At 39.4% G+C, this 12,262-nt stretch overlaps 1 protein-coding gene across 1 annotated transcript in view; it reads left to right on the forward strand.

Moving 5' to 3' along the window:
* Positions 1 to 12,262, forward strand: part of LOC140428409 (brefeldin A-inhibited guanine nucleotide-exchange protein 2-like) — a 162,341-nt gene that overhangs the window by 131,254 nt on the left and 18,825 nt on the right. Inside the window, exons 25-35 of the mRNA XM_072514827.1 lie at positions 692 to 861; positions 1,093 to 1,244; positions 2,538 to 2,710; positions 3,044 to 3,204; positions 5,412 to 5,542; positions 5,644 to 5,773; positions 7,108 to 7,243; positions 7,544 to 7,682; positions 7,878 to 7,932; positions 8,057 to 8,171; positions 9,831 to 9,970. Of these exons, the coding sequence (XP_072370928.1) occupies positions 692 to 861; positions 1,093 to 1,244; positions 2,538 to 2,710; positions 3,044 to 3,204; positions 5,412 to 5,542; positions 5,644 to 5,773; positions 7,108 to 7,243; positions 7,544 to 7,682; positions 7,878 to 7,932; positions 8,057 to 8,171; positions 9,831 to 9,970 (1,502 nt within the window). The remainder of the gene's footprint in view (positions 1 to 691; positions 862 to 1,092; positions 1,245 to 2,537; positions 2,711 to 3,043; positions 3,205 to 5,411; positions 5,543 to 5,643; positions 5,774 to 7,107; positions 7,244 to 7,543; positions 7,683 to 7,877; positions 7,933 to 8,056; positions 8,172 to 9,830; positions 9,971 to 12,262) is intronic.

A 12,262-nucleotide genomic window follows, 5' to 3' on the forward strand; every position in this document is an offset into this window, starting at 1 on the left:
TGCTACCAGAACCAAGTGTTGTCAGGTACATACTGGCAGTGAAGCCCTTTTCATCCCTTGTGCTACCAAACCACCTCCACCTGAAACTTTGCTTTTTTTTCCAGGTTTCAGCCCCTTCCACCCCTAGCTCCATACATTCCCAGACTCTATATTCTACCTTTATCGTCACCCGCAGCCTGAAGCTGTCTATTTCTCTCTCCACTTTGCAACAATTCCCGGTAACTCTTCCCCAAGCACTTTCAGTGTCCAGCTATGGATTGCCTATTATATTGCCTTGTCTCATGAAATTCGTCCGAGCTGAGGCAGATAAATTGAGTCTACTAGAGAAAGAGAATGGAAGAAATGGGTTTAAGTAGGGTGCTCTTTCCAAGGGCTGGTGCATACTTGATGGGCCGAATGGCCTCTCTGCACTGTAAATTCTATGAAATATTGAGAGAAGAGAAAAAAAAAGACAGTGGGCGGGGAAGATTTTCAAAAACATTGATGGGGAATGCGTATGAGAAACCAGCCACAAACCCAATGGATAGTGATTCAAGGTATTTGAAAGAGAAAGTGACAAGTAGAATTACGGAATGGGTAAGACACAAACTAGCAGGAAAAAAATCAATTTGTTTTTGTCCACAAGCACCAGAAGGGCTTTCTTTAAAAATAATTTTGGAAAAAAATTAACTTTTTCTTTTCAATTCACCAGTTGATTTTGTACATTGGCTGTGTGCTGTGTCTATGGATGAATTGGGTTCACCTCACCATCCACGCATGTTCAGCCTTCAAAAGATTGTGGAAATCTCATACTATAACATGGGCCGGATCAGGCTTCAGTGGTCAAGAATTTGGGAAGTGATTGGAAATCACTTTAATAAGGTACAGTTGTGTTTAATTTCCCTATTCTGAAAAGTTTCTCATTTGGTTAGAATCCAAAGTTCCTGTAAACATTTGAATCATTGTATGGCCAATAAACACTTGACAGTTTTTTTGTTGTTGAAGAAGCCATTAAATGCATGAAGAAACTAGTGGATGTGCCACTTATATCCTCCCAGAAGCTAAAGATTTTACTATTTGTGTGTAATTCAGTGTATTTATATTCTGGTGCAGGTTGGATGCAATCCAAATGAGGATGTTGCCATCTTTGCTGTTGACTCTCTAAGGCAGCTGTCAATGAAATTTTTGGAGAAAGGAGAGTTGGCAAACTTTCGGTTCCAAAAGGACTTCTTGAGACCTTTTGAGCACATTATGAAGAGGAACAGGTATGAATATTTTGCTTTGCCACTGAAGAAAAGTGATCCAATTTGAAGTAGGATGCATTTAATGAACAATTTAGCTTTTGTGACTTTTAAAAATTGTCTTTTTTTAACAACACTTGATTCACACATTACTGATCCCCAATGGACTGATGTTCGACATCTGTATAGCTCAAACACTAGTAATTCTTAGCAGTCTTTATTAAAGATATCATACAATTGCACATTGTTATATTTGCTAGTTGTGAAGTCCACTATGATTTTGACTTCACTGAAGATTTGTGCATGGGCTGTTGCTATACCAACAGCACCGTAAACATGTGTTAAATCTACTGCAATGCAGTGTTCCCTCAGCACTTTACCAGTCAGTCTTATTTATGGTTCAGTCGTTGGATTTGAAGCTGTGCTAGAGAAAATCGGATACTGCAATTGAGCTTGAGCAAAAGCAAAGATTGAAGAAAGGGAATGGTTCACCCCTGATACCTGAAGTTCCTTGTAGGTTCTGGCTCATGTCTTGGGCATTTAGCTAGTATGGTAGCATTCTTGAAGTGGAAGGTGATGGAAAAATGATGAAGGCAGATAAAACCAGCACTCATCTGGAAGTTGACCCCATTTTTAGATATATTGTGGAATGGCAACTTATGGATAAGGAACATTCCAGGTCAAGGATAGAATTTTGGGTATCTGAAAGCTGATGGCAAGGATAAACCACTAGAGATGAAGTACTGATGATATTCTGACAAGTAGGAAGGTCATGAAAATTAGGTTGATGTCATGGTGGTGAGTTAATTGTGTGTGTGTGGGGGGGGGGGGGGGGGGGATGGAATGGGGTAAACTGGCTATGTTGAAAGCTGTGGACAGATGAACAGGGTAAGAAGGAATAGCTACCTATCCAGGCATTGTAACAGCCATATTGTACTATATACATGTGTTTTTGTAACCTTAGCTTACTTATACAATTCTAGTCATTTTAGATTTGTATAGGGTGTCATTTATATTGAACATAAAGAAAGCTACATTTATGAGAAAATAACTTTTAGGCTGTGATTATACCTTGGATAACCTTCCTGATCTGTACTATTTACATTGTTTTGCAACTTATTTTCCGATACTCAGAACTATTAATTTTTGCTCATTCAACAAATGTAATCGGACTGGCTAGAGTATAATCATTCATAGCAAGTATATTCGTGTAGAATTATTTTCAGCCCATTACTACAAATGTTTCATAGAAACCTTAGCACCTAAACTTAACTTTGTAACGCAAAAACAAATGTGTTTGCTTTAATATGTACTCAGGTCACCAACAATAAAGGACATGGTCATTCGGTGCATTGCTCAGATGGTAAATTCACAAGCTTCAAATATTCGTTCAGGATGGAAGAACATTTTCTCCGTATTCCACCAAGCTGCTTCAGATCACGATGAACCAATTGTGGAGTTGGCATTCCAGACTACTGGACACATTATCTGTAAATGTTCTCTATTAAATGCTATAGCTTCAGAAGAATTCCTTTTCTAGTAAATGCTTTCATTTTAATTAGACTTCCTCGTAAATGAACATACATTTTCTATGTTCCATTTATAATACAATATGTTTAAAGCTGATTCTAAGTCTATAGGATAATTTAATTGATTATCTGAAAATATTTTTATAGTAGACAAAAATAGATAAAACTGAAAATTGGTAACTAGTTCTGGTGCTGTGTTTATGGTTGAAGTCTCGAGACAGCTATCATGTTTATAAATGAAGCACAGAGAACCATTGATTAATTATTCTTCCACTGATGGATGTTTGTCTCTAGTGGATGTTTTTAAGAAGCATTTTCCAGCGGCCATCGACTCATTCCAGGATGCTGTGAAATGTTTAGCTGAGTTTGCTTGTAATGCTGCATTTCCTGACACCAGCATGGAGGCTATCCGACTTATTCGACATTGTGCAACATATGTGTCTGAGAGACCACAAGTGAGTTAATATCAGTGAAAGAAAGAGAGAAATTTCAATTTATGTGGCACAATTCGTGATCTAAGGCGATCCCGGAGAGCTTTGCAGCCAATAATTTTTGTAATCAAAGAATTTGGGCAACAAATTTGTGTAGAAAGATCAAAAAAAAGTGTGCTTATTACCGGATAATCAATTTTACTGATGCTCTTGGGTGATGATTGTAGGTCAGGACACTTCCCTGACTGGGACGAAAGAATGCTTTGGAAATGTTTATACACACCTGAGAGGACAAACTTGTTTAACGGATCATTCTGAAGACTAGGGACGGAGTTCTCCCATCCACCCATGATGGCTTTGGTGACTGGTGGGAGTGGAGAATCGAGCGGGAGCGAAAAAATTGGAAACCCGCCAGTGTAAAATCGCATTGTAATTTTCTCAATGGTGGTCGATCATCCCGCTGGCTCATGGCATGAATGCCATTTGCATGTCATGAATGCTCATTAACACAGATGCCAGACCACCAAGTGATTTGGGAATTTGTGGATAATTAATAAGGTTCTAAGCGCAGAATCTGGCACAGGATCCCACCATTGTGACCAGCAGCAAATGCGCCACCAGAGTTGCCCACCACCGCATTTGGTCTCAAAATGGCAGAATTCTGCCCTGTATCTCTAACAGTGTACCACTCCCACAGTATACCACTGGAGCATTGGCCTATAATTTGAGCCTACCCAAGAGTGTTACGATTGAGCTGTAGCGAATACCGTAATGTTGCTCGTTTATGCTCATCCATTCTGATTTTGGTTGCCAAATTGTTGTTATCAATTGCTTATTTAGAATTGGGTAGTGTTATCAAATGTTATTTACTGCATTGATATTGTGCCGTATTGTATTGACAATGCCACTTGCTGATTTATGATATCTAAATAATGAGCAACAAAACAGTAAATGTGGTACGTCAATCGGCTGAATAGTCATTTCAATGTGGTATACCAGAACCAAGTGATGGTTTGTTTATGTATTGAATCATTCTAATGTAAGGCTTTCCTGACTTGAATAAAGAAGGTAAATCAAAACCGCTTGCATTTATATAGCTCCTTGAATGTAGCTTAATATCTCAAGCTTCAAAGGGGTGCTATTAAGCAAACTCCACTAAGCCACATAAGAGATATTAGGATAGATGATCAAAATCTTGGCCGAATGTAGTTTCTGAGGAGCATCTTTACGGAACTTAGAGAAGCAGAGAGGATTAGGAAACAAGTAGTTTACAACTCCCAGAATGAGCCAGTAATGTGCTATGCATTAAAGTTCAATAAAAGTTCCCACAATCTCTGAGGACCATAGGCTGCTCTTCTCTTTTTGAGAGAGTGCTAACCGGTGGTGATTTATTAACCTGAGGGTTACCACACCTCTGGCAAGGGGCAAGGTTGAGAAGGTGGGGCCTCACGGTAGCACAGTGGTTAGCACAGTTGCTTCACAGCTCCAGGGTCCCTGGTTGGATTCCCGGCTTGGGTCACTGTCTGTGTGGAGCCTGCACGTTCTCCCCGTGCCTGCATGGGTTTTCTCTGGGTGCTCCGGTTTCCTCCCACAGTCCAAAGATGTGCAGGTTAGGTGGATTGGCCATGATAAATTGCCCTTGGGTCCAAAAAGGTTTTGGTGGAATTACTGGGCAATGGGAATGGGATAGGCTTAAGTGGGCTGCTCTTTCCAAGGGCCAGTGCAGACTCGATGGGCCAAAGGGCCGCCGTCTACATTTTCAATTCTATGAAAAATTCTATGATTCATGAATACCCTCAGCCGGTATGGGAATTGAACCCATGCTGTTGGCATTGCTCCGTATCATAAACCAGCTGTCCAGCCAATTGAGCTTTCCGACCCCCAGAATCAAAGTGGAGAATATGGGCGCATATGCCCACATAAAGTTCATGGAATATAGCGGAAAATGATCTTCCTTCTGATCACCCGACGGTAGGGAGTAGCCCAGACCATTTGTACCAAATTTGTACTAAAACCAGATAGATTCTACCAGGACTTGTTTATGAGTCCACTGCTTCCCTCCTCAATCTGTCCAGTGATGGAAAGGACTATTAGCACGAAAAGCGATAAATATTTTTTGTTTGTTTGTGTAGTACATTGTGTGTTATTAAAGTAAACTATAAATATCTATAAAATGATCAATATATTTTGATTACATGGAGTTTGTTCAAATTTTAAATGTATTTTGTTAGGCACTGAAGGAATACACCAGTGATGATATGAATGTCGCTCCTGGAGATAGAGTATGGGTACGAGGATGGTTTCCGATTTTGTTTGAGCTTTCCTGCATTATTAATCGTTGCAAATTAGATGTCCGTACACGGTAAGAAACAGTTCAGTTGTGATATCTTCATCAAAATTATAGAATAGACCTGTTACAATGATGATTTGTAGTCAACATCTTTCATGAAATCTGTCTTTCAGAGGGCTTACTGTGATGTTTGAAATCATAAAAAGCTATGGCCAAACCTTTGAGAAACACTGGTGGCAAGATCTGTTTAGGATTATCTTTCGGATATTTGATAACATGAAACTCCCTGAACAGCAGACTGAGGTAAGGCAAACATGGACTTTGTCCAACATTTAAGTTAATTTCTTTGTGTCACAGGACCCAAAATAGTCAACAACAGTACTTATTTTGACATTCTGTCAGTTAGTCCACTTTTTTATCAGGTTACCTCCAGATAATTTGTATAATGAAGGAAAAAATGTATGCAGCAAATTTACATGATCTAGAATACATGGCCTGAAAGGGTAGTGGATGCAGGTTCAATAATTTTAAAAGGGAGCTGGATAAATGAAGGGGTTATATTTGCCGGCATCTGGATAACAGTAAAGGGAGTGATGCTAATCATAGAATCATAGAATTTACAATGCAGAAGGGGGCCATTCGGCCCATCGAGTCTGCACCGGCTCTTTGAAAGAGCACCCTACCCAAGGTCAACACCTCCACCCTATCCCCACAACCCAGTACCCCCACCCAACACCAAGGGCAATTTTGGACACTAAGGGCAATTTATCATGGCCAATCCACCTAACCTGCACATCTTTGGACTGTGGGAGGAAACCGGAGCACCTGGAGGAAACCCACGCACACATGGAGAGGATGTGCAAACTCCGCAGAGACAGTGACCCAAGCCGGGAATCGAACCTGGGACCCTGGAGCTGTGAAGCAATTGGGCTAACCACTATGCTACCGTGCTAATGATCCCCTTCTGTTTTCGCATAAATCTATAGGGCGGCACGGTTGCACAGTGATTAGCACTGCTGCCTCATGGCACTATGGATCCCGGCCCCGGGTCACTGTCCATGTGGAGTTTGCACATTTTCCCCTTGTCTGTGTGGGCCTCACCCCCTCAACCCAAAGATCTGCAGAGTAGGTGGATTGGCCACGTTAAATTGCCCTTAATTGGGGAAAAAAATAAAATGAATCTATGCTACAATCTAATTCAGAAGTTTCAGTATGTTTGTATGTTCAATACTGTATTTCCAAACTATTTGAGACTAAATGCTGTAGGTTTTACCATGTACGTCAGGCATGTAGAAATTTATTATCAAATAATCGATTTTTCCTGAAACTTGTTGCCCCAAAATGCATTATGATTAACCTGGACAAGTGCAGTATTCATCAATGCCAGAGACATATTTTGTTTTATCTACTTGTAATTAGCTGAGGCCGATAAATTAAGATAATTTCCACACTGACTGAGTGGATAAAGACACTGTGTAGTGCAGCTCTGACTCACATAATCCCCAAGTCCCAGATTTAATCGCTGATCTCCTGGTTTAATGTAACAAACCTAAAAAATCTTTTCAGTCTTTTTTGAAGTGTATTATACAAAAAATGCCAATTGCGTCATTAAATGCTACATCTGATCTTCTTCACAGAAGTCTGAATGGATGACAACTACATGTAATCATGCACTTTATGCTATTTGCGATGTTTTCACACAATTCTATGAAGTTTTAAATCATGTACTATTGGATGACATATTTGCTCAACTACATTGGTGTGTACAACAAGGTAACTTCTTTATTCAGCAGAATCATAACAGAAGAGTTCAAAATGCATTAAGCTATCATTTAAATGAAGTTCTAGCTTGAGGTGTCCAATGATGATATCTTTGGTTTTTTTAAAGTGGTCTAAATAGGTGTTTTATTTGGGGGTCCTTTTCATTTTGGTTATGCAAACTGTAGAATTTTTTTTGCTGAACGAGGGTTAATGTGGTTTAATAAATTGATGCCTTGAAACGCAGCTTGATTTGAATGGGTACAGTTTTTGTGTGATTAAATTTTTACTTGGACCCTTTCTGTCTTTTTGTAGATAATGAACAATTGGCCCGATCAGGAACAAATTGTTTAGAAAATGTGGTCATACTAACTGGTCACAAATTCAGTCCTTTAGTCTGGGATAAAACATGTGGTTGCATGCTGGCCATCTTCAAAACCACTATTCCCCATGCGTAAGTCGAAGTTACCAAATATCTACATGACTATAGAAGTTTTTTTGTGTGATTTTTATCAGCAACGGAAATTCATCTGAAAAATAGCATTGCTGTAGCAATAGCTTGAACACTTCACATTGTTCTTTTAAATTTGTTTAAATTATGGAATAATGGTACCTTTTATAGATTGATCATAAATATTTGTGTTTATAGTCTGTTAGCATGGCGACCCACTGGCATGGAGGAGGAGTCTTCAGAGAAGGGTTCCGTGAGTATAATTTGAAATAACTGCAATTAAAAAGATTTCAGTGCTTAATTATATCTTTATTTTTAAAAAAGTGTTGTGGTAGTTTATCCAGTGCCATTTAACAACTTATCTCATGTTTTCATAGGACTTGGAAGCTGACCGCCAATCAGTCTGTAGCACAGAGCGAAACCCTTCTGAAAAAGGTCAAAGTCAAGTATCTAACACCAGTGATGAAACTTGGAAAAATAGACCGCATGCAAGTAAGTCTTGTTTTTGTGCACAACGTTTTCTGTTTACTGTAATTATCCAGGCAGATGTTTCCTGAGCAGTTTTTGTTTTAAAATGTGTATTTCTTCCTGCCATGCCTAAATAAGCTTCAAATCACACAGGTTTCCCAACAAGCACATTAAAGAAAATAATTCCAGTTAAAATAATGCATGTACAATCTTAATCTTGCAAAAAATTTTAAAATGACTTTGGTGTCCCCTCTGCTCAGGAGGAGGAAAAATAAGTTAACAAAGGCCCTTCTTCTGCTAACTGTTCAGTGACTCATGCTGGCAAATGTATACAAATGGTAGTATATATTTTTACCTGGCATCATATATAATTTTAGGGTTTATATTCTCATTTAAAGTATGTTACTAACTATCAGTATACTGTTAAATCATTAAGTCTGGTATAACGTTCTATATTTCATCCAGCAACAACAAACACATTTACTTATTAACCTGTCTGTGGACTAACTGAACTGACTTCTTATATGAGCTTTTAGCATCTAATTAACCGTTGTAAGTTCGTCCAAGTTACAAGTACATCAGTATTTCCTGCACTCATATAAATCCTAATCATAATTGACCTGTCCTCAGTTTTATCCCAACTAAGGCGAAAAGGAGGTTGGTAGTTGAGCTGTTTTATCCTATTGATCAGCAGCTTCACTATCAATTTACTGCTGACATAACACAGCTGTAAGAAAAAGCAAGAGAGACAAAAATCCTTGGCACAAAGCCAGAAATAAAGCTGAGCTGGCACTGGAGGACAGAAAATATAATATACATTATTTGACAACACTACCCAATTCCCTGACCTTACTACTTAGAAGGACGAAGGCAGCAGCCACATGAGAACACCACTACCTGCAAGAACCCCCTTCCCACCAAAGTCCCGATTTAGTAGTATATCACCATTCCCTCGTCATTGCTCGGTCAAAATCCTGGAACTCTCTCTCTCTCTTCCCCCCACCCCCCCTCCCTATTAGCACTGTAGGTGTACCTACACCAGGTGGATTGCAGCAGTTCAAGAAGGCTGCTCACCACTACCGTCTCAAGGGTAATTAGGGATGGACAATAAATGTTGGCTATGCCAGAGATGCCCACATCGCATGAACAAATAAGAAAAAAAAATGCAGAGATATACCAAGTCAGCCTTCAATACTGAGTGCATTGCATTGGATAACTTACAAACTTCCTGTGATGTAATTTTCTACAGCAATAATGTCCTTGCCACCTTGTGTTTCAGCAACAAACCACAGGAATGGCCAGAATGAGAAATGAATGGCAAACTATGCATTGAAATACTAGTTCCCCAATTATTTAATGCTTTTACTTGTGAATGAATGTTCCACAAAATCTCTACAGTGCAGGAGGCCACTCGCCATCGAGTCTGCACCGACCCTCCGAAAGAGCACTCTACCTGGAACCACTCCACCTTCCCAACCTTACAACCCCCACGTTGATCATGGCAATCCACCTAACCTGCATATCTTTGCACTCTGGGAGGTAAACGGAGCACCTGGAATAAACTCACGCAGACAAGGGGAGAACGTGCAAACTGCACACAGTCACCTAAGGCTGTGCTGACTTACTGTGCCACTGTGTTGATGGGGTCCTCCACTGATTTAATCATTTTGTTCAATTTTCCAGGAATATCTGATCAGAAACTCTTTGCTGCTCTCCTCATCAAATGTGTTGTACAGCTGGAATTAATCCAAACAATAGACAACATTGTGTTCTTTCCAGCAACAAGCAAAAAAGAAGATGCTGAAACTATGGCAGCTGTACAGGTAAAATGAAACATATTTGCCTGACAAACTGCTTGTAATGTTAATGTTGCCAATAATTTTTTTATTAAAACTCCAATTAAATTCTAGCTGCTTCCCATAGAACAAGAGTTTTTCTGCTAAAATTTTGAATGTGAAAGAATAAAAAGCCCAGTAACACGGGAGCTAAATAGAGTTGTGGTGAACTGTCCTAGAAACTGAACTTGCACGTTGCCTACTGACTATGGTATGTGTCACTGTTAAAACATAAACAGAACCGAAGTACAATGTGTTGGGAGGTGGGGTGTTGAATTCAAAACATTAATAGTCATGATCATTACCATGACTCCAGAACTATTTATGAGCAGATGCATAGCTCTAAATGAAGTTGTAATTATCAAGACTAATTTATGTACGGTATTTTGGTGCCTTCCATCTGCATTAGAAAACCCAACGATATTCTTTGAGAGCTTCCTTTATGCAATGAATTAGGCCAAATAGTGAGTATACCAAAGGAACGTTTCCAGCAATTAATAAATGTCGTTGTAGTTTCGTTCATTGCAACTCAAATGCCAGAAATGAGGATTCTGGCTGTAGACCTGACAACTTGAAACTCAGATGGATGTCTTAATATTCCATGCCACTATTTCCAGAATTCCATGAACTCAAAACTTAGCTCTATGATCATTAGAGGTCTGAATATCATTGGAATTTTAGAGAAATATTTGAAACGGTGGGTAACAAAGTACCAAAGCTAGAGAGCAGGACAGTGGGACTAGGTTCAATTGCTCTAACACAGATAGATTGGGCAAAATGATGCCTCTGTACTGTAAAATGTTATGGTTCCAATGGTGCAATGAGTATATCACCATTCCCTCGTCGTTGCTCCTGGAACTCTTCCCCCCCCCCCCCCCCCCCCCCCCCATTAGCACTGTAGGTGTACCTACACCAGGTGGATTGCAGCAGCTCAAGAAGGCTGCTCACCACTACCGTCTTATTACGACTAATTATTTTAATTATTCAAAGACCGCTTTTCCATACCTCAAGTTTAATTAACAGCTTATCACCGTTTCCCTTGAGTTTTAAAGTTGAAGACATGGGATCGGTGGGAAAGCTACAGCTTTAAAGTGTTTGTGGCTCCAAAGTGTTGAGAGCTTAATTTGTCTTACCTGACTTGTGGGGCTTTCTTAAAACTACAAATCTAATAGGATGCTTTATTTTCATTTCTAATATTTATATATAACTATATGTGATTTATTTTGTATTTGTCTTTTTCGAGCTTGGCAATATCCTGACTTGGCCCATTGTTTACTTAGTATGACAGATAAATTCTAATAATTGGCTAGACCGTTTAAAAAAAATAAAAAATGATTACACAGACAAGCCTGTAGAATGACATAGATTGGGACCTGAATATTGAAGGGTGCATGACATTTATGAAGGTCCGAAAGCTCGGTAAAGGTACAATGGTGGCTCTGTTAATTAATGATGGTATTAGCACAATAGGAGGGATGACCTCAGTTCAGGGAACTACAACGTAGAAGTGGTTTAGGTAGAGATGAGAAAATGATAAAAGGCAATATGTCACTTGAAGGAGTACATGGGGAATAAAGGAAGAAATAATGGGAGCTTGACAATAATAATGGGGGATTTTAATCTACATATAAGGGCAATAATGAGGGCATGAAAGCAGGGCTAGCTAAAGTGAACTGGCAATTTAGGTTAATATTAGGTCTAAAGAGAGAATAGACGTTTAAGGGGATATATCAGAATGCACAGATAATAGATAATTTCAATGAGAAAGAAAGATACCAAGGGGAGAATTCACCATCTGTGGTTGACTTAAAAAAAAGTTAAAGGTAATATAAAACTTCAAGAAGGAGCCCATAATTGCAAAGATGGGTGGCAGGTCAGAGGATTGGACAGCGTTTGAAAAACAACAAAGAATGATTACTAAGGAGGGGGAAATTCGAATGAGAGGAAGCTAGCTAGAAATATAAAAAGAGACAGTTTCAATTGATTTTTTAAAAAGAGTTAATAAAGTGAGCGTCGGTCCGATAGAAAGTGAGTCTGGGGAATTTTATTTATTTTAAATAAATTTAAGAGTACCCAATTATTCTTTTCAAATTAAGGGGCAATTTAGTTTGGCTAATCCACCTACCCTGCACATTCTTATGGGTTGTGGGGGTGAGACCCAAACAGACACGGGGAGAGTATGCAAATTCCACACTGACAGTGACCCAGGGCCGGGATTGAACCAGGGTCCTCGCCGCCGTGAGGCAGAAGTGCTAACCACTGCATCACTGTGCCGCCCTT

The sequence above is a fragment of the Scyliorhinus torazame genome, chromosome 8, assembly GCF_047496885.1.
Source record: "Scyliorhinus torazame isolate Kashiwa2021f chromosome 8, sScyTor2.1, whole genome shotgun sequence".
In the NCBI taxonomy this organism is placed as follows: Eukaryota; Metazoa; Chordata; class Chondrichthyes; order Carcharhiniformes; family Scyliorhinidae; genus Scyliorhinus; species Scyliorhinus torazame.